General features: G+C 41.4%; 1 protein-coding gene across 8 annotated transcripts in view; it reads right to left on the bottom strand.

Moving 5' to 3' along the window:
* The window catches only part of celsr1a (cadherin EGF LAG seven-pass G-type receptor 1a), an 82,508-nt gene that overhangs the window by 38,530 nt on the left and 21,627 nt on the right, over positions 1–22,351 (bottom strand). For all 8 annotated transcript variants that reach the window (XM_016663638.1, XM_016663637.1, XM_016663648.1 and 5 more), the window contains exons 2-5: positions 6,398–6,753; positions 6,027–6,315; positions 3,132–3,354; positions 869–984 (exon numbers count right to left, since the gene is read on the bottom strand). In XM_016663638.1, coding sequence (XP_016519124.1) covers positions 869–984; positions 3,132–3,354; positions 6,027–6,315; positions 6,398–6,753 — 984 coding nt within the window. The remainder of the gene's footprint in view (positions 1–868; positions 985–3,131; positions 3,355–6,026; positions 6,316–6,397; positions 6,754–22,351) is intronic.

The following is a 22,351-nucleotide window of genomic DNA, read 5'->3' as shown; positions in this document are numbered from 1 at the left end:
TTCATAAACCTTAATGTGCTTTTCTTCTCCCCAGAACCAGGAGGCGATTCTTTACACCTAACTTTGGTAGGTAGGGCTGGGTGTACTCCTGGCTTTGTCCTGAATCTTTGAGTCGAGGTGAGAGAGTTTAAGACTAAAAGAGCTTAAACTCATAAATAGTTCTTATTTTCTCCCAGCGTTAACAATTAATTTGGACACAAGACTCATCATGCAACACAAGAAAAACAAAAGTCCAGGGAGGGTGTACTTTTGTTTGCCAAGGGCAGAAGCAACTTGCACACGGCAATCAATCCAGCTACAAATTAGCAAACACCACGGAAACGCGATGTATCTGCATGTTTTTGTATGTATGACTAAACAGGGAATGATCTTGTGACCTAAAGAAATCGACAATCTACCTTGATATTCCTCTGTCTTAAAGGTGACACGTAATTCTGATGATTCATGCGCCTAGCGTTTAGTCGTTTTATGGTTCTGAAGTAGGGCACAAGGACTTGGCCCGTCTCCCAAACCGGCTCCAACCCAAGATAATCATATTAGACTGGATTCCTCCTCCATTCGGTGCCATGGGAAAGCGGCCCGAAAGGGAAAACAACAGTTGCCGGTACAAAGCCAGCGTGTTTGATCTGCAGTTCAACAGTTACCGACATTAACAATGACTGTGGGCGTATGTCTGCCTGCACTTCAGTGAGAGCTTGGCTTCAACCCATTCACTCTGTCAAAGCTGTAAACGTAAATCAAAAGCAAGCACACAATGCTAGTATTTATTTATGAGAGTCCGTTTAGATTATGAGCATTCATACATGACTTAATGTGGCAGAAAAACACATAAACAGTTCGGAAGATACGCAGTAAAAAAAAGCCTGACCTCCGGAGAAGGTAAGATGAATCTGTTCGTCAATGATCTCCAGGGCGATGAAGTCGTGTTTCTCATTGAACCTGCCGTTGTAGAGAAGCAGAGCATTTCTTTCTCGGGTAGCAAACCTGCAAAAAGAGCGATTCTTAGATATTTGGCAAATGTCACACCTAAAATGTTCCAACAGATCATGGGAAAATGTTCCAATTGATCGCTTGGTTGTAAACTCAACAGTTTACAACCAAGCATTTGGAAAATTATTTTTATCTTAGGGAATACAGAGCACTGTTGATAAAAATGTGCTACTTTCTACCATAAAGTTAAAAGGACAATGTCAAATGTCTATTTTATCTTTTTATAAGATGTAACAAAAAATGACTGCTCAGTCTCACAGATGGGTTTGTGTCTAGGTCTGCAAAGGACGAACCATTTCCAATACATTACCATGAACTTTAATTTGAGCAAAGAAATTTTGGAAATATATATATATATATATTGAATTGGAAACTTTTCAACGCCCCATTAAAAGCTCACCTTTAGTATCTGAAATCAGAACCAGTATTGATGCAAAACTGAGACACTTTTGATTGGTGTGCCTGACTGGTGACCTGTCTGAATTTTTGCTTTATCTCCAAACTTAAGTTTCCTGTATAACTATTGGTACCATTTCCAAGTCAAACAGACTTGGGCTGTGAGACTAAAGACCTTAAAGACCTAAAAGATGGCTGTATGATAAAAAATAGCTCCTGAGAAAAAGGTCCCCTTGCCAAGGAAAGTATACAAAGGATTTGTTGCTCATTGATGAAACCATTTCCGTGCCTTAAAAGATTCACGAGTTGTACCATCCGGGCACTCGTGTGTTTTAGGCGGGTACAGAGTTCAGAGGCGAAGCTGAGGTTTGGAGTGGAAGGTGAGGGCAGCGGAGTCAGACAACAGATGCCAGCGAGTCCAGGAGGGCAGGAAGTCAGGATGGCTGTAGTCAAGCACTGATAAGGAAAAACATCACACAGCCTTTCCTGTTTTCACCGCACTGTAAAACCTTTTCTAGCCCTCACGCTGTCAATGAATTCAAAAATATCGGTCTCACCTTTATTAGCAGTGGCAACAAAACGTGGGTGTTATAACTTACCTCTTCGTATTCATATTTACTGTGAGAGAATAAGAAAACTTGCGCAACCAGCTGTTGTTTGTCCTCCAGCACTTTCAGGTTTGTGGAGAGTGTGAGAAACAAACCTCATTAAGTTGAAAATTCAGATGTGGTGTGTCTCGCTACAATGGATAAGCGTGTACACGCCCGGGCCTGCCCAAGCTATACTTTAGCTCATTGAACTCTTTATGTTACCATTTACTACACAACTGCTTAGACGGGTCTGCACTCTGTTGCCATTAAATGTAGAATTTCATTGGTTAAGAAAAAGGAAGTTTTAGAGCGACACTCATAACTATGCTAACTAGCATATCAAGCTATTTAGCAAATAAAAGGCTCTTAATTGACTTTACATGTTGAAGATTCTAGATAAAGAACTGGTTTTCATAGCATCTCTCTATCTTTATATGGAGTTTTATATATTTCAGTTGCATTTAATTGAAAGAAACTAACTAGCTAGGCAGTTTGTTGCTACCAAGCTAATGTTAGCTTATTGAACTACTGTTAGCAGCCCAAGCTACACTTATTAGCTGTTTCTGGAGCCGAGGAACGGCTTTGATAACACAATTTTTTAAAAGAATCTACAGTTATTTATGTAGACAACGTTAAACTGTTGAACTAGAACTGCCATTAGATTATTTGTTGCCGTAAGAATTCAAGTCAGAAATGATTAAATTTAACCGTAACTGTAACAGGTGGAGTTACAGCAGGCCATGCTTTTCTAATTGAACATGAAGACAGGCTTCTTCGTTTCTTCCATTGAAAATGTTCCTTGTTTAGTTTGTTGTTGAGGATGTAAAAGTAAAAAATAATACATAAATAAATACACTAAAATTAGTTTTGTTTGTTTTTTTTTATTTTTTATTTTTATATTTGTTTTGTAGCTCAAGTGTATTTTATGCCCCATGTGGCAAACAGTTTGGATACCACTGAACTTGAGTTTTAGAAATACATTTTAGTTGCCCTTTTTAATGTGTCTTGCAATTTTGCGTATTTTCTAATTACGGTAAGTTGCACACAGGAAAATGGTTATTCCTTAGAAACTTAACCTGAAAAACTGCTCGTCAAAGAAAGAAAAAAAATTACTTATTATAATCATGTAACGACATAGTGAAAAAAGGTACATACATGAAGGAAACGGTGAAGTGGAACCTTTGCCGGAGACCCCTGAACGTTACGAACGACTGGCCGGGGAAGCTGCGGGTGGTCATTTCACAGTAAGGCTTCTCGAACTCCCCTGGCGGACACTCGCACATGAAACCTCCAGCAAGCCGGTTGACGCATTTCCCACCGTTCTTACAAACACCGGGAACACAGCGGCCCGACGACGCATTCACCTCACAATGCTCGCCTAAAAGGAAAAAAAGCAGACTTTCAGTTAGGCAGCGTTTATATATCGCTTCTGTGAGCTCTTTTGAGATAACGTGCAGTGCAATGGCAGATGATTAATGACCATGTTGTCTTATTAGATTATCGTTAGTTTAGCCTTTCTCTGAAGCATTCTTTGCACCCTTGACTTAAATCCAGACTAGTGTAATCGGTCTGGAATTCAATTCTTAAAAAAAAAAAAAAAAGTCTTTGAGAGAAGCTTATGTAGCCGCTGCAGCGCCTTGCAAAAGTATGAGTTGCATGCCGCTTGAACATTTTTATGTTTTACGATGGTAGAATTAGAAACTTCCGAGTACTTTAATGGGAGGTTTTGTTATAGACCAACACAAAGGAGTGTGTCATTGAGTAGCTGAAGGAAAATGATGCAGAACTTTCACATTTTTTACTTTTGTTTTTAGTAATGGCAATCAAAAAAGTGTGAAACTAAGTGTTTTCCATCCCATTTTGGGGCTAACTTGTGTATAATTTAATCTTAATATAAATCCAGGTGTTCTGCAAAGTTTGCAAAGAAAATTTAAAATACAGTCAGACAGGTCAGGGAAAAAGTTATGGGGCAATTAAAAGCAAAGTTAAGTTATAAAACAATATCACTGCAAAAACACAAAATGTCAAGTGAAATAATCTGCCAGTGGAACTAGAACTTCCTTTTTTAAATCAATATTAAGGAATTATTGACCTAGAACAACTTCCTACACTCTGTTGAAAAGTTATTTGTAAGTTTGTTTTGGCTTATTTCAAGTGTACTAAGATATTTGCAGTAGAAACTGTGCAAATAAGATCCTTGGTAACATTTTGTGTTTTTGAAGTGCTTCTTTTTAACTCGTCTGTAAAAATGTTGTTTGCATCCTGGCATGACTCACTTCCCAGCTAAACAGATTGATTCAAGTGTGGGAATGATCAAATCTGTTATATGAGATTTCCTAACTTTCAGTCCTATCATGGGAAATTCCTCTTTAATGAACACACTAAGGTAGCATAGTTCAAAATCGGCAAACTGAGCCCAGCTTCCTGGTCCTATTAATTTAAATTCCTGACAGAAATATCCTCTGCTATATGTCTCCTGTGCGGTGTGTCCACCTGCCATCATCCAGACATGATCTCCCCACTCCGGGCGCATACAAGCCCCCATCACATCACAGCTTGGAACCAGCTAATGGCCCTTCTATCCTCAACATAATCCTTTTTTCCGAAAGGGGGGAATTATAAGGATCCGTTTCCCCGTAATGTAGGAAACCCAAGGAGAACAGATCAACTCCCGCCCCTGCTGTCATCAGGCCCATAATGGGCCCTGATGGCCCCGACTATCCAGAGTTGAACTGTGACCTTCAAAGAGGGGACACTGAGATGTAGGAAAGGGAAATATGGAGGCTGAGTGGACAAGAAGGCATGGGAGAGGCAGGCGAAAAAGCCCTGTGAGTGACAAAGGCAGGTATAATCAGGTAATTGCATCAGATATGAGGAAGAGAAAGAAGAGGGGGAGGCAGAGCATTGGAAGAGATGGACGAAGATGAGGCATGAGTACTATCGGAGGCCGCCACAGCTCTATTAGGGGGAGACAGCGGCGCGGAGAGGACCAGGTATCGAATGTACGAGAGGGAAGTACAGCAGGAAGATCACTGACACCAGGAAATATTTCACTAAGTGTTTCTAGTGGGAAGAATGGACCCGTCCAAGCCTTCCACAACTTCTGCCACATGAACTCTGGGTTGAGTCAGAATCAATCCCAGCAACCAGATGAATACTGGCTGGGATTCTTTTTATCACACCAGCCTTTAGCTTAAATATAACAAACATTAAAGTTCTCTTAGTGTGATCATTAAATGCAAACAGCAAATTTGAACCAAGTCCAGTTTCAGAATTTCTTCTAAAAAAGCTAAATTAAAAGCCAGTTGTGCACTGTTGGTGTTTACATGTAGAAAAATTAGACATAACAATAAGCACAAATTAACAATATTTAATCTGCTGCCAAGCTATGCAGATGCTCCATCTGTACCACAAAAGATTCATCACCTCATTAGGCCGAATGTTTAGAGTGACTCCAACTGATGGCAGCCTGACCTACTTTCTGATTAATTAAATTAATAATTATTTGACTCCCCGCCCCCTAAGTGCATTAAGCATTTGATGTAATGCATTACAAACTAAAACCAGACAATTTTATCTGTGGAAATCTCAAATTATGAGTCAAAAATAATGTTTTAAACCTTTATGGGAATTTATCAGAAAATATTTCCTTTCTTTTCATTTTCACTACTGACTGCTTTGACTTGTCATTAGTGTCAAATAAGAAGAAAAGAGTTTAAAAATCCTTCACTACCAAACTTGTGTGTCAGGGTTAAAGTAGTTTTGGTCCTTCGGCTAAACGTTATTTGATACAAGATCTTAGCATTCCACACACCTTTTGACAGTGATAAATCTTCTGTATTGGATGTGTGCAGGTGGCTATGCATTCAAGATTACAAAACATTGTTTTTCTTTTCTGCAGTGGGGTCAAACCCGTTTCAACATTTGCTCCAAAAACTAGTCAGAGCAGTTTGGCTGTTCTGCTGTACACATGTAAACCACTGTCAGGAGAGAAATTAACTGGATTAGCAGTCGATTACACCAAGTTGGTAAATCCGAATCGTAGATTACCTGTGAAGTCTTCCAGGCACTCGCAGGTGTACCCGCCTTCTCGGCTGCGGCACCTTCCGTTGTTCTTGCACGGACCCGAGTAGCAAAGGTCGATCTCGGTTTCGCAGTAGTCCCCGGTGAAGCCCACTGGGCAGCGGCACCGGAGCCCGTTGATGGGATGGATGGGCCGGAAAAGAACCGTGTTGGAGGCGATGAACGGCGGCGAGCTGTCGAACTTCAGCACCGAGACGCACTTCATGTAGTTCTCGCAGGGCTCCCGCAGACAGATGTTGTCATCGAACGGCAACACCTGGAGAGAGGACATCATCGGAGTTACATCGACATCGTGCACCTCTTTTCTGTTTTGCACCCAGCTTTCACTTGTGGGCTACCTCCTGAGAGGAAATCAGCCTCAGCAGCGTCCTGTTCAGGTAGATCTGCTCCTGGAGGTCCTCAGAGGGGAAGAACGTCCCTTTACCGGGCGTGCCTCCGGGCTGGAGCGCCGAAAAGGTGACGTTCAGGATGGAGCCCTGCACGTCGGTGTCGTTCTGGATGTTGAACACAAACACGGCCTCCCGCTTGGTGGACAGAACGGCCGCCACTCCTTCCAGGAAGAGGCTGAGGAGGGGAGACAGGAAGCGCTCCTGCGACATGTTCTCCAGGCGCACCGTGATGCTGTTGGTCAGCATGTCGTCGGTGATGATGGTGACGCGCAGCGTACACGTGGCTTTGACTGTATGGAGGCCATCTGGAAGAAACAGACATTGGGCGAGTTAGTGACAAGACTTTGACTTTTCAGATAATATCTAACTATCCTATGATAGTTAGATATTAGAGGATATCTCATCATTTTGTTAGGTTTTTTGTGCGTATATGGAGGATGCTGTGAAACAGAGTTGACCATCCCTCACCCGTTACCACACTCCAACAGTTTACCTGCTTTTGCTTTTATGTCACAGATAAACAGATTCAGATCAAGTTCCATCCATCCACTGTCTATATCAGTTTATCCTGACAGGGTCGCGGGGTCGTTGGGCGAGAAGTGGGGGTATAACCTGGACAGGTCGCCAATCCATCGCAGCTGGATCAAATTATTCATTTTAACTATAGAGTAATACTTTCTCTAGTGTTTGTTTTGTTTTCACGTTAGCCTAAAAGATTCATCCCCTGTGGGGAAAAACAACAGTCTCTACAGTCACTTTTTAAGTGTGATGAAGTTATGAGTCACTGCCAGCAGACATTCTAAAAACAGAGATCATAAACAAATCTGCTCCTGTAGCTGCAACAACAAAAGCTTTAGTGTGTGCGTTGTGAAGCGCTTCTTGTGTTGAGAAGAGTTATTGACATCAAATACTGGCAAAATCCAGCTATATATATAATTTGTTCTGCCAAAAAAAAATAAAAAATAAATCAATCAATCATAAGGCAGTTTTGAATACTTGCATTTGTGTCCTCAGTTAAAGTCATTGCAGCTGTTAAATTGTGGGTTTCTATATTTCTGCTACCATGATGCTCAATTGTTGATTGGTTCTGTCTGGTTCCACGCATGACAAGTTTGGTTTGTGGGTTAAAATCCCCCCCAGCGTTCCCAGTTTAATAGATAAAAACAATTATGTGCTGCTTGTTTTGAAAACCAACGAGCTCCGTTGGCCGACTGATGAGCCAAGAACAATAAACAGAGGGAATAAATATTTTTATTGGCCCCTGGCAGCTCAGCAGAGTATCAATATGCAAATGCTGCTTTAATAGGAAAACACATAAATGTGTCAGTCAAATCCTTCAAAATCAAAAATGTATTTTGAAATTTGTTCTCTTTCTGACTCCATATGATGTGGAAGGTGTATTTTTATTTTCCTTAAACATAAAATTCTATATTATAAAATTTTGGAAAATTGCTCTTTGTAAATAGGTGGGTCATTATTTGCCCTTCTGAAATGTTTATGGGGCTAAACAAGACTTGTCTAATGGATTTCACTTGTCCAAAAAACCCCCAAAAAACAAATCAATTATTGACAAGACCAAGTGAATTAAAAACTCTTCTATCTATTTTTTCCACACAATATATGTTTAATGTGTAGAAAAGAACGATGAAGATCAATTAACACAGTTCAGAATTAGCATAAGAAAGGATTGAGAAAAATCTGTTGACAGGACATTATTAGTCATGCAATCCACATTTGTGGCTCACAAAAATGGAAAATGCTAAAGGCAGAGTCAGTCTAGCAGTTTGTCACCGACAACATGAGGCGACCCAGTAGATGTGAGGAAAAACCTTTTCCTTGTCAAGAGAAACAAAAATGTAGCTTTCACCTACAGCTAATAATTTGTGGGAAAAACTTTTATATTGCCCTCCAAGTTACTTGAGCTATTATTTGATTTGGTCTATCACAAAAACTACAGATAAATACTACTGTTGCAACGCTTTTCCAAGTTCTGGTGCCTTTGGAGAGAGCGAGAAGGTTATACATTGGAGAGATCTCAGTCTGGGTGACATACAGCTGAGGACAGCTGGTGGGGCCAGATGAAACCCCACAGAGGGGGGATAATACTGTTGAAGCTACACTGTTAAAAGGGTCCGATTGCACGGCTTTGCAGTCATATATATGTGAAATGTGTGTGTGTGTGTGTGTGCGTGCGTGCGTGTGCGCGTGTGTGTGTGTGTGTGTATGTGTGTGTGTGGTGGTGGCTGAGCTTTAAGGGTGAAAGGGTCGTGCTGATGCTCAACCACAGGTGCCCTGTCACTATTACAAATGACATCATTCCTCAAAACTAGTAAAAACTCGCTGGCGGCCAGACGCTCGGTCTGCAGAAGCCAAGTGTGGACAGGTCAGTCAATCAGCTCCGGCTAACAGCTAATTCATCCACAAGGTCAACTCTAATCGAATAACTCACATCAGCAAATGCCAGGAGGAGAACTAGTTACTACAAATAAGTAGAACCTTTATGACACATACTACCCCGATCACTCACCGAGACCGCAAAATTATCCAGCAGTCGTGATGGATTGAGTCGCTGTAATGTGGTGGAGTCTAGGTGCTCATTTAGCACAACGTGCTAACAGACAGACTACACCTGTCTCTTCCCAAAGCGTCTGGGACTGCTCCATTATCCCACTTGCCGCCAGAGATCCATCACCTGTCCCTCTTTAAGACACACTTCCTGCGTTGAGTCCATTACGCTGTATACACAGTCGTGATTAAGGAAATAACAGTCCGCCCCGATGGCTTGATCTTCCACACACACATAGGGGCGCATACCTGCTCAGTGCCAAGTCAAACATTAGACCAGCATCGTCACACTGCTGTGTAACAAAGTAGGTCCTGACACAATCTGCTACCAGCGTGCAGAAATCACAGAGCTCCGTACAACTGCCATTTACACTTTAATTTGTATTTATACCCTCTGCTTCCGCAGCGAAACATTGAAAACTATCCGTGTCCCTCAAATAATGCTACTAATTTCCTTCCAAAGTGGGAGGGGAGATCGGCACCATTGAGGTGCAGTGATTATAGCCCTGGGAGCAGTAATGTAAGCCACCGAGGAACTGTGGGAACGCCAGTAAATGGAAGATACATGATAAAGATGCTGTAAAGAAGGAATTCATGAGGCAATATTTCGTCTTTCCAAAGCATCCCGACCAAGACTATTTATAGGAGCCCACCAGCTGCTAGCATCGCACACGTATGGAGAGGATGGGTTGGACACTGGAAAGGGTGCGACGGGAACATATGCCAGGATAAACAGAGTCCTGTGCGCTTTAAAATGCCATCATTACATACACACCGATGTCGTGGAGCAACAGTTGTGGGAACGGGATGTTAGCAAAAATAAATAAAAATTCTGAGAGCAAACTCTTGCTTGAGTTCATTTAATACGCATGTCTTCTTATCTTAGCTGACAAAAACTTGGATTGTTCTTCCCTTGCAATTTTTGGCAGTCGGTATTTTCCACCAAACCAGGTGGTGCAACAATTTACAATGGCAAAACATGACATGTCTACACAAAACCTTGTGCAGTACTACCACAAAGAGGACCATCTCTGTTCTACTCAACACACTTTGGGACTGGTATCACTTAGCTGATACTGGTGGGCGACGGTGTAACCGTGCATAGTGGAGTCAAGAGGCACTGAGAAGGTGTTTGATGAAGCTGCTTTGTGAACAACTTCAGCCAGATCTTGGTGTGCATTCTAGTACTAAGAATTTGGTTTTAACTTGGCACTAAACGTTTATTTTGACCATCAGACCATCTACCTGAATTTTTCTTTACCGTTGCAGAGTCACCATCCAATATTTTGGATGGTGACTTGACCGGTCACTAGCTACCAAACATCGGATGGGCTTTATATGCTCAGTTAGCACACCAAACAAAGCATTGCCATATCATCTCGACAACACTCTTCAGTGTGGATGCCTTTACTGTATGAAGAAAACTCAAATGTATATTTTGTCAGAATTAGTGAGGTGTTCAAGTCAAAGGAAGCTGCACGGTTAGAATGACGCTGCCTCTACTATATAAAATAGCTTATGACTCGTCATGTCATCAAGGGGAAAAGTAAATGTGCTTTGAACACTTTTTTACATATTAAAGTTCTTAAAGAGAAAAGTCAAAGCTTCAAACAAAATTGTACAAAATCTTGAGAAAACGTTTTGGAAAAACCTGAACTAACCCATGTACTGTTTTAGTGGTGTACTGATGTGGCTTCAAACTGGTTTTACAAGTGTAGAAAAACAAAGTCAGGTCTTTGCTGTGTTTATTATGAACTAGCCTTGGCTTAGGCCATGTAGGAGTCTCCACTGCAACTGGTGAGGGAGACACAGGTGATCAGAGCAATGTAAGACAAATCACACCAGTGACACATTTGTGTCTATGTGTAAGGACAAATGACCACGCACTTAGGAACACACATGCAGACACACACAGGGGGAAAAAAAAGCTGCTAAATGTCAAGTGTCAGTGTGCCTCTCTAAACACATAGATCTGGCTTTACCGCAAAACCACACACGGATTCTACACATGGCTCGAGCTCGTCACGTCCAACAGGGTGTCGACACACGCTGTTGCCAGCTGTCACCGTCCCTGACAAGCACACAGGGATTTCAGAAACCCACAAGTATGTAAAAAAAAACAAAAAACATACACACACACACAAAGAGAGTGTGTGCGCATTGAAGGAGAGTGGATAGAGTTGTCAAATAGTCACATGAAGGCCACTATCAGCCCAACAGAAAGTGATAGTTAGAGTTGGGTTTATGTTACAGGACATTTTGAGGCGGATAACCGAAGGGGTGCAGCCATTTTCTACTCTGGTGGCCGAACCCCTCCCCTCCCCAACTCCTTGGTGTAAAAGCTAACAGGGGTGTTTAGTCAGCTAGTTAGCGGCAGGGTTAATAAAACAACAGAGGACCAACAGCACATTTGTAACCCTGACAGTTGCTGCAGAGAAACAGCAAGACCACCACAAATTCCCCAATCAGCACTAAGAGTACTGATACCCTTAAAGTGTGGCATTAACCGTGGAGGCCTAATAGAAAGCAGCAGGAGGGATGGCTATTCTTATTTATATATTTTTCTGCCCGGCAACACTTTTAAAACATTGCTAAACATTTTACAGTAAAGCATCCAATGAAAAGTGAGCTCAGGTGCTTTAAAATTCCCAGAGAGCGCTCCAGGAAACCCTCCCTCTATTCAACGCCCCCTCATCCTTCCTCTTCAGAAAAAAATAGCTTTTAAATATGTGACACAAGACAAAGTCTGAAACCCGAGTTCCTTTCAGCAGAATTTAATCTGAAAGCTCTGGTTCAGTTGGACGGACCCGAACATGTTCAGCACAAAGAAACACCAGGGATTCAACTCTTTAGACTCTGTAAGATGGCAGAATTTCCTTTTGTTGTTTAATAATTGCCAAAAAAAAAAAAAAAAGTGACACCCTCTGTAATTATTAGCACCCCTGGTAAAGATTTACATAGATTTAGGTTTGAAATAAATTGAGACCCCAAGATGCCACTATCTACCTGATATATATAAACTTTTCAGGTTTATATATCTGGAAAACAGGAAGTCATCGATCACTGATTAAATTAAAAACAAACCAAACAGATATAAAAAAGTAAAAAGAATTTCATTCATACTTAACTTTTTCTTTCCACGAGGAAATAAAACCTTGTTTCTACATTTTGCTACTTTGTACCATTGCTACTCTATGGTGGACACTAACTGTCAACTGTCTCCACCAGATGCCACGAATCTCTTTTTGCTATTCCTATCATCTTTTTATTTCTTTGTAACCATGTGCTGTTTCAACATTTTCATTTTTAACAAAGAAAATAGTTTCAGTAACCAGAATTTTTTTGGGCGTGTGACTGACAAAATGCCATCATCAGACCGTGTATCAGCAGGCTGCAGAAGCACCGACAGACATCCTGTTTGCCCAATGCAGAGGGAAACCGACAGGAAAAAAGAAAGAGAGAAAGAGAGACAGCAACTCAATCAAAGTATCATTAATCAAAAGACATACAGCCAGCTTTGGAAAATACTAAAAGACAGGAAATGGAATGAGAGGGAGATCTGTCTCTGCAAAACTTGAGGGTTAAAATGGAAACAATAAAAAAAAAAAAAATGCACAGGAAAATAAAACTTTAGGTAGTTGAGAGGTGATGGCTAGAAATTCACAAAATGTTGTGAAATAAAAAAAAAATGAATAAAAAGCAAGTGCTACAGGTAAGAAAAAGCATTATCTCCCTTCCTACGGAGTTATGCTTTTAAGGTAGCAGCTTCCACTTTTTCAGAGTACTTTTTAATGTCTCTGTGATGTCTATGTTAGATACATAGACTAAAACCAATCAATTAATTAGATACTATCTATTATTTCCTGGCAATATGTTATTAATGCTGACAGGAAATAATAAAAGTTTAAAATTCTCCAGCTTTTAGCCTAAAGCTAACAGGTTGTGCTAATTGTTTTTCTTTTGTTACATAAACATAATTTTACACAATGGAAAAGAAATGTATAAAGTTTGTTTGCATGCGTTTAAATCAGTGCCCCTTTTCTAACCAAATCCCACTTCCCAGTTTTATACTCAAGTGAAAGTTGACCAATTAAAAATCAATAAATTTCACATAATTAAAAACAACAAATAAAAAAGTGAAAACTTTGCTAATTTCCAACTGCCACTATGACAATATACCAAGATCTTGGAAGAACCAGATAAACTAGATTCCAGTCTGTTGTGTCTCCTAGACCACACCTTTAATCAAATTAAAGCTATATCATGTTTTATTAACCATCACCGAGTCCCTAGCAACCTTCGCGCCACAATTAATTATCAGTTAATTAAGCTAATTGTATGAAAAACTGCAACACTTTAATCATATCTACAGTCACCTTGATGTCGTGACGGAGCATCTTATGGCTGTGCTTTAGCAAAATGACAACGTCCCGCTCAACAAGCGCTTGAAAACAAAACTGCTGAAATTGACCTTGGGCTAATAATCCCTCTGAATGAGGTAAGTTCCAGGAAAGAAAATTCCCTCTCAAACACGACTGCTTCATATTTGTCATTAATATGAGTCACTTGTTAGGCCGTAATCATTACTCCTCAGAGGCTCCTAACGCAAACATGAGCTAACTGAGTGTAGATGATTAACCACAGGAATGTTGGAGGCAGCAGGTGAACAGACGCAGAAACGAACGGTGTATTACTTCAAAGACAGGAAGCTTTGAGACCAGGCTCCTACTGTACTTCACTCCAATGCATTAAAAACAACTTTTTGGCATCAAAAGACCAAAGTCTCATCAATCCGTCCACACCTGCATGAGTACAGTCACATCTGAAGGCTGCTCTGTTCTTCAGCACCAAGCGAACCCTCAACAGGCATTAGGAGTCTTGACAAGAGAACAAGTCACTTGCATGCTCATGCATTTATAGATATATGTGTGTGTGTGTGTGCGTGTGTGCATGAGTGTGAGTGCATCTGGAAGCATTTCGTGAAAGCTCTCTCTCATCTCTCTCCATGAGCGGTCGGTCATATATTTTTTGCAGGTATGCCTCTCTCTCTGACGGATCAAAGTGTTTAGGAAAGGGAGCAAGCTTTTAACGCTCAATCAGACACTTGGAAAGAAATCTAAAAGACACGCAGGAAGTCAGATGATGGTGAAATCTTAGAAATGGGGACCAAAGCTCCAGACCGACGAACAGAGGAAGGCAGCAAAGTATACGGAGTAGGCAAATGGCAATAAATAGGAGGGAGAAACTTGGCAAGATTTCTTTAAAGTTGGTGTGAGACAAAAAGGCAAACCGTCAGACGTTCCAAAATAAAGCAACAGTCTAAGGAAACAGGATAGAAATACTCGACATGGTTTAAAGGCAATAATAGAAGACTTTGATAATTGCAGTTGTTACTGGGTGATTTCTCTACAACACCTGCAGGCTGTCAGAATGAGCCTAATGGGTCTTTCCCCCCTGCCAACCCCTATTTCTTCCTCCACTCTCTTGTAGTAATCACAGTAGTAGGATTAGCCCTTTCTTTTCCACGTTCCTTATAAGCTTTCATAAATTAAAAACTCAAAACAGGCGACACAATGGACCCCTTTCTCTTCTGGACTCAGCCGGGGAGCGGGTAAGGCCCAGGAGTTGGGTCAGTGGATAGAGGGCCGGCTGACAGGGGGGTAACATCCGAACCACAGCCGGAGAACAGGTGGTAACACACCGAGACAAACCGCCTGAACCAGAATCAGTCGCTCAATCAGTTCAGAGGAGAGAAAACAGGTGGGCTGACAGGCTTACGGATGATGAGTCAAGCAGGAGCAAAGGACTAAGACTCTGGGTTTGAAAAGCAGAAAATCTGTTCATACATGTCATGCTACAGGAACAGCTTTACATCAGTATTCAAACAAGCAACCCTCATTTGGCCTAATCTAACCGAATCAGCTGATTTCTTAAAGGTGACAACACTTTTCTCTAAGTTTTCAAGGGTTATCACGATACAAGTAGCGTTGTCCAGAATAAGCCTCAGGCTACCACCTCTGATAAATTATCTCTCCTATCTACAACCGTTTCTGGATGTGTTTCAATTGCACTCCAATTTGCTGATTTAGGGCTGTGTTGTCATCTCTGTGTACAACTTCCTTACACTCTTTATAGCAAAGTATAGAGTGGGTCAGAAATTTGCAAACAAGCAAATGATCAGTTTGACATCTGCTTGGAATCCCTGTCTGATTTGAGGACCAAGCTGTGTTCAACTTTCAAACACTTGACAAAAAAAATGTCCACGTCAGAAGAAAGCAAGAACCCTTGTGAAGATGTTGAGGAACATCCCAACAACCACTAGACTATGACAAACTTGAATAACTTACTACTTCAAAGTCAACATCCCAAGGTTTGACTGCAATGTGCAGCAGCCCTACATGAACAAGAAAAAACGTTTTACAATCAGATGATCATGAGCCTTTTGGTGCACAATGATAAGAAAAGTGGGTAGGCTTTCTAACTGTAGTAGTCTGAAAGTATTATTCTTACAAGATAAAGAGTCGGTGGGTTGCATTCGTTTGCAAAACTGCTCAAAACTTTGCCCGGGTCTTCCTGCCTCTGATTGCATGAATTAATAGACAGGTATTCCCCCAGAAAATCTGCTAAGAGCGGTGGTAGGGGAGTCCACTAGCGGTCCATGGTGTTTTTGGGTTGAAAAAATATGCAACATATTCAAACAACTGCATACCATATCCCACGTCCTGTAGACCAGCTTCTTTATTGATTAGCTAAACGACCGGGTCGCACTTTGACGTGACTTAAAAAGTTCTGACGCCTGTATCATCGCTGCATCAACGTCTTAGCTTAAAACACAAAGAACTTTCATACAGCCTTCCACCTCTGCCCTTAGTGGACGTACTTAAGCAGAGCGCTGAGGGGCATCGGGTGCCAAGCCAAGAACCGCCCCAGCTTGAGTATCTATGTCCCATTTAGGATCCCTGGGAGAGAGTGGTGAGAAGAATAGAAGCACTGTTTGTGATAAGACAACACTAAACCAAACCCTGCACGAGGAGACCAGACCAGACAACGAGAAATGGCAGCAGTGAACACCTGGCTTATTTTAGTGCCCGAAGGTTGACTGGTGTCAGTGGCCTGTTTAGTTCGCCGCCTGGTAAAACTACAGCCAAAAAGAGGAGTAGAATTTTGGAGACTTTGATCAATTCTGCTGCTAACACTGACATTTGGATGGCATCAGCTGAGTGGGTGTAAACTAGATTAGGGTTTTGATGAAAACCTAGAGGCTGAAGGAGTTTAAGAAGAAAATGTGGAGAATGGGGGAGAAAAAATGGAAGTCTCTGAGAAAAACAAATTAAGTCTGTTTAAAACACTCATGGAAACACTCTCTGTATTCTAAAGTAATCAGGCGTCATGCGGTGTTTGTCTTGCCTGCCTCATGCAAACTCAATTGGAAGATTTCAGAGTGCAGCAGCGACAACACAGAATTAGAGAGACACTTTAAGCTCTGTTAGTGCAGAACCCAGCCGTCTCAGTCTGAACTCTGTCTTGAAGCGTCCCTTTCTCACGTCTGTCTGCCTTTCCCTTGAGCCAACTAATAAAATTAAAGCCTCCACATCCCCTTATTAAAGGTTCAGAGTTCACAGCTTCCAGGTGTCATCTGGCTCTGTTTTCACAAAATAATACCGCGCCAGAAAAGAGAGAGAGAGAGAAAAAAAAAGGGCTTTATTCTGTTCAGACAGACGACAGAAGAGCTACATAAAGTATCAGTGAATTGCTTCTCTGGTCTTGCATTTCACAACACGAGTCACTATTTTTGCAAAATAATTTCGCGTATTTCAGAGTCCAAGAGGTAAACTGAAGTAGTTTTTTTTTTTTGTACAGATTAATTAAAATGACCAAAAAGCTGAGTGAGAGACCACCGCGTCACACTTCACCCACAAGTCCCGACCTGCAAACTGCAAATTACCACCAGTTCTCGACATCATGTAAAAACTATAATGAGCATCATTACAGCTGGAATGAGCTGGAAGATGAGAAGAAAACTATGTGTCCCGTGGTCAAAAGTTCATGTTACAAATTTCGCTCTCTGTGAATATCTTCAATACGTCTTTTTTTTTTTTTCTTTTTTGCCACTGTCTTAAAAAAACACACACACCAAACTGGAATAAATGCAATCCAAGTCACCAAATCACACCTATAAAAGTAATAGCACAACAGGTACGGTTAATTCAGCAATTTTTAGAGGAAAAACCGAAGCCAGAAGCAGCTGCTGGTGAATCATGTAGGGAGGAAACCTTTTGTCAGAATGAACAAGGAAGCCTTGAGGGAAAATAAATGGAGCAAAACAAAGGATTCCTACAACTTTAAAGGTTCAAGATTTTATCAGACTGAACTTTCCAGAAGATTTAGAACCTATTACTTCATTTTAAAATAAAAACACACAGGGTTGCTAGAAATTTATAGCAGAAAGTTTAAAGACGAGTCGGGCTTAAAAGCAGGGATGAAAGTTAGATTCCCAAGAAAGAAGGAGACAAGGAGGGAAAAGGCAGGAGGACAGGAAAATGAACACAAGGGTGGAAGATACCAAGGAGATAAAGAAGTAAGGGCACAAGGAAGAAATGAGGAAGGATGCAGGATAGAAGGATGGAAGGACACAAGGAAGAGTGAAAGGAAAATGACTTTTCGACAGGGGGATAGGCAATAAAGTCCAAGGAAATAAATATTGTTCCATCCTAAAAAAGTCACAATGGAATAGTTTAGAGCAAAACACTTGAATGCGTTTGAGCGGCCCATTCAAAGTCCACACCTAAATCAAGTCGAAAATCTACGGCAAGACCTGAAAATGAAAATTTACAGAAGTTTCCCATTCAATCTGACTGATCTTAAAAATGCTGCATAATATAGCTCAAGATTGCTGCGTTAATCCAAAAAATATCCATAGTAAGAACACTGTCAGACATCTTCCTTTGACTTTGCATCTGCTTATCGCATAACACTGAAATGAAATGCAATCATAGTTTTTTTTTTGTTTTTTGTTACAAACCAACTAACCATAGAAAAAATTCAAGGGGAGTGAATACTTTTGCAAGGCACCAAATCGGCTTCTACTTGTGGTGCGGTAGATTGGTCGCAGAATTAGCTCACTCTTAAGTCCTTATTTAACCAATTGCAGAGAGGTGAAGAGTCAAAAAGGCCTTTCTCCATTTTGTAAAGAGGAATCACTCAACTTTAACCAAGAATGCACACACACACACACACACACACACACACACACACAGACACACACATTCTTCCACTGACAGCTGGCCGTGCTCTCCACTCTGGATATCCCTAACAGGACACAAGCACCAACATATTACTGCGACCACACAAACAAACCCAGTTCTAACAATTATTTGCACATACACTTAAAACACAGACCCCTTCTTACATGCCGGTATGCGCACAATGCCTCTCTTTTTCCCTGTACTATCAAACCATCGATCCCACTTGATAAGCTAACTGGACAAATAGTTGCTTTAGAGGAGGGGGGAGTGCACAGCGATCAAAAGAATCCTCGCAGGTTGGTCCACACCGCTCTCTTAAGAGCTACCCAGCCATGAATGGCCTAATCGGGCCCAAGTGTCCATTACACCGATACCAGATCTTTCTCCCGGCCTCCGTCGCTGGTCGGCAACTTCTCGTGCATCTGCGCTCTGTTTCTGCATTCTTGTGCTTACAACGTAATTCAGGTGAGCTTCATTCCAGCGGCTATAGCCCGTCAAGCTATACCCAAAAAAAAATCTAACCAAGAAAGAAAGTTTAATCCTTCACCCAGAATTAGGAAAATGTAAAGAAATATATACTTCTCTGTAGAAGTTTTCACTTTGTAAACACCTCACTTTCCTATTCTTCTGTTGCTGCTTCATACCAGCCTGTTCCCCTCAAAGGAGGTGTCGGGTTACACTTATTGTTGGTGCTGGTTACTGATAAATAGGGTGCCTAGTTACCATCTGACGCACGATTGGCTCCTTTTGACAAAGCAGAGACGAAATAAAAGTGAGGCGGGGAGAATGGGGGGAGGTTGCGAGGCTGGGGGGAGGAGGTTGCCCAGGGAAACCATGAGGCTTGTGTCAATTTAGGGCAAATCTTTCAAGGATTGGTGTTTGGATCTCTGTGTGTGCTAGCAAGTTTTAGCAGGGCTCCAAAGGACAAAGCTTGGGAGACTCGGTCCCGTCACACATACCCAGACGCGGTATGAGACGGGGCACCCATCGACATCTGCTCAGCGCCTGCTGTGTTGCCCCAACCTGCTACCACCCCTGCTGAGTTTTTCAGTGGCCCTCTGCCAGGGTCCGCCCACTCCCAAAGACACAGCTTGTCCAAACAGATGATGTCACCAACAAGTCTGCCACTTGAACGGCCTCCTCTAATAGAAATCTGCGCACAGAACCATCTTCTTAATAGTGGGTCACATTCTTGGAGCGGATTCCACGCCAGGGACAAAATCTTGTTTTGCGTTTGCGAAGATGTCCAACATCATCCTCACTACAATGTAAAGGAGCTGTTTAAGTTTTCAGGTATATCTTGTCAAAGTTATGTAAAAAAAAAAAAAAAAAAAGTTCCAACCAATGAAGACAAGCAAAAGCAAATCAAACACAAACGTATGAAGTGCCTTTTCTTTTTCCCAAAGCCGACTGCTGTAATTGTTGGTTTTCATTCCCAATTAGCCACGGCAAAGCTCCTTCGCCTGCTTCACCTTCTCTGATCCTGTCGAGTATGTGGAGCCTGAAGGCTTGCTTTCAGTCCCGCTGTCAACTTCAGGAAGTCAACAGAAACACTATAAATTGTTAATGGATTAGATGGATCTGTTCGGGTGTCGAAGGAAGAGTGACGGCTAGCAATTATACGAAGGCAGCATTGCAAACTGTGAGCCGTCTTGCTGCATTTACTTAATAGCACGAGTTGTACATCAAATATATTTTGACGCTTTGATGCCACATCTGGTTTTGTAGTATTTGTATAAATGCAATATGCATTGTGGTTTTCAACTAGAGTGGCTTAATCCACCAACTTCTACAGAAAGAGTTGCACATCAACAACAGCAGCTTGTTCAATTATGGATTAAGCTCAAAGTGCTTCGGAAAACCTGCTGCAAAAAACAAAAGCAAGTTGAAAACCTTGCTTCACAAGCATCCTAGTGTGCATGTTTGATTCAGTATGTGTATACGCTCCCAAATGTTTGGCTATTTGCCTCGGATAACGAACGAGATTGACATATGTGGCATATCAGCTGTTCCAAGGCTGCTGGCCAGTTGGTCTCCGAGCTCAACATTTGCTCAATCAATGACAGTCCGCCCAAGAAGGTAACAAAGGGGAAAGCGCCAACATACACTGATTCATTCAAGGATTTAATATGATAATTGACCAGTGAGAAAACAGGCGAGATATCTTTCCAAATGTTATTATTAAGGCAGATTATAGTAATGACATGGCCTGGTAAAGCCGTGTCTCTATTGTGCTATTTTTGGAAAACATGAGTTGAAAGGCAGAAGTAGATTTGCTGATGTGCCTTGTATCTCCGTCGTTTTTTCTCATTTTTCTTTTTTTATGGCTGAATCACAAACACTGACCTTACCTCAGGCTGGTGAGGTCTGCATTACTTTAGATGTTGTTCTGGGTTATTTAATGACATCCTAGAGGAGTCATTGATGTTCTCTTGGAGTTATTTTGGCAGGTCACCCACTCCTGAACAGGTCCACCACTGTTACATGTTTTCTTCACTTGTGGCTACTAACTCTATCTGTGGTTCAGAGATGCCGTAGCCTTAGAAATGGCTTTATAACCCTTTGAAGATTGATAGATATCAATAGCTTTACTTCTCATTTGTTCTCAAAATTCCTTATGCAGGAAATTTGAGTTCGGGGTGCAAGGGGGTCTTGGAGATCTTTGCAGTGGCTAAGGAAATTGGTCCAAAAATGTGGCTAATCACAATTAAATTTCAACAGTTATATCCGTTATTATTAATTTAACATAGAGACATGTTGTATTGGATGTCTTTTCCTCTTAATGTGTGAAATCATCATTGAAACACNTCCTTATGCAGGAAATTTGAGTTCGGGGTGCAGGGGGGTCTTGGAGATCTTTGCAGTGGCTAAGGAAATTGGTCCAAAAATGTGGCTAATCACAACAGTTATATCCATTATTATTAATTTAACATAGAGACATGTTGTATTGGATGTATTTTCCTCTTAATGTGTGAAATCATCATTGAAACACTGCTTTGTGCATCCGTATTTGATGCCTCGAAACACTGAAGGGTGACAAAAGCAAAAAAAAAAAAAAAAAAAAAAAAAAAAGAGGGGGCGCGCCCCCCCCGCGCCCCACGCCGGGCCCAAAAAAAAAAAAAAAAGAAGAGGGCAAACATTTTTTTCACAGCACTTTAGCTGATGACAGTTTCATAGAGGCTTTTTGTCCTCCAAGAATTTTATGAGCTCACTGAAAGCCACTCAGCTGGCCTTCATCCTGCCTATCTCTAGTGATCCTTAAAGCGCCCGGAACCGCATGAGAGAGGAAAGCAGAAGATTAGAAAACCACCAACAAAAGTGGAAAATACAGCAGGAACCTCTGCCTTCAAGACCAGAGCAGAACAAGCAGATATACAGATAACAAAGCCCCAATAAAATCTATTCACTAGACGCCATTTATGTCCCTATTGTCAGTGGGAGCAATGGGTAAATGTGGTCCGAATGGGGTTGGCAGGGGAGGAAGCCTATCAGGGTGGAAACAGGGTTGTAACAAAGCCATACGGTTGAGTGGAGAGGAATACTTTCTTCTCACTGTCAGTTTCTTTGAAGTCAGAAAAAGGCTAAAAAAGAAAGGATAGCCTCTAGCCCTACTTCTTTCCTATTCTTGTTCTGCTATTTTACCATTTCTCCTTTGATATGTTTTATTAAAGATATTCTTTTCCTCTACTTGGGACCTCTCCAAAGGTATAGCTCCCGTTGCCGTACTGTGTATCTTTCTCTCGCTGCTCACTCTTTTATGTTTATTTCTTCCTGACCCTCATCGTCTCCTTCACAGGGTCAGGTAAATGTCACTGCATTGTGTGCTGGATGACATGGATGACAAGGACGGTGCGTGACAATGAGTTGGCCTCCGGAAAGAAAAGAAAGGGAGGGCACGGAGACATATCGGTTTTCTGTCGGTTTACCTGTTTCTTTAAGAAAACTCGATTATAAGTGGAACTTCTTACATGCTGCATTTGAATTATTATAATTGGAAAAATGCCCCCTCCCCCCAAAAAATAATTATCTTGTCTAATTCTGAAAATATTTTATTGAATTATCAAATAAAATGTTTGTAAAACTCCAGCGCATA

Source organism: Poecilia formosa, unplaced genomic scaffold (assembly GCF_000485575.1).
Source record: "Poecilia formosa unplaced genomic scaffold, Poecilia_formosa-5.1.2 Scaffold9, whole genome shotgun sequence".
NCBI classification, from domain to species: domain Eukaryota; kingdom Metazoa; phylum Chordata; class Actinopteri; order Cyprinodontiformes; family Poeciliidae; genus Poecilia; species Poecilia formosa.
Note: the sequence above shows the minus strand (reverse complement) of the source record. Positions and strands in the feature narration are given on the sequence as shown.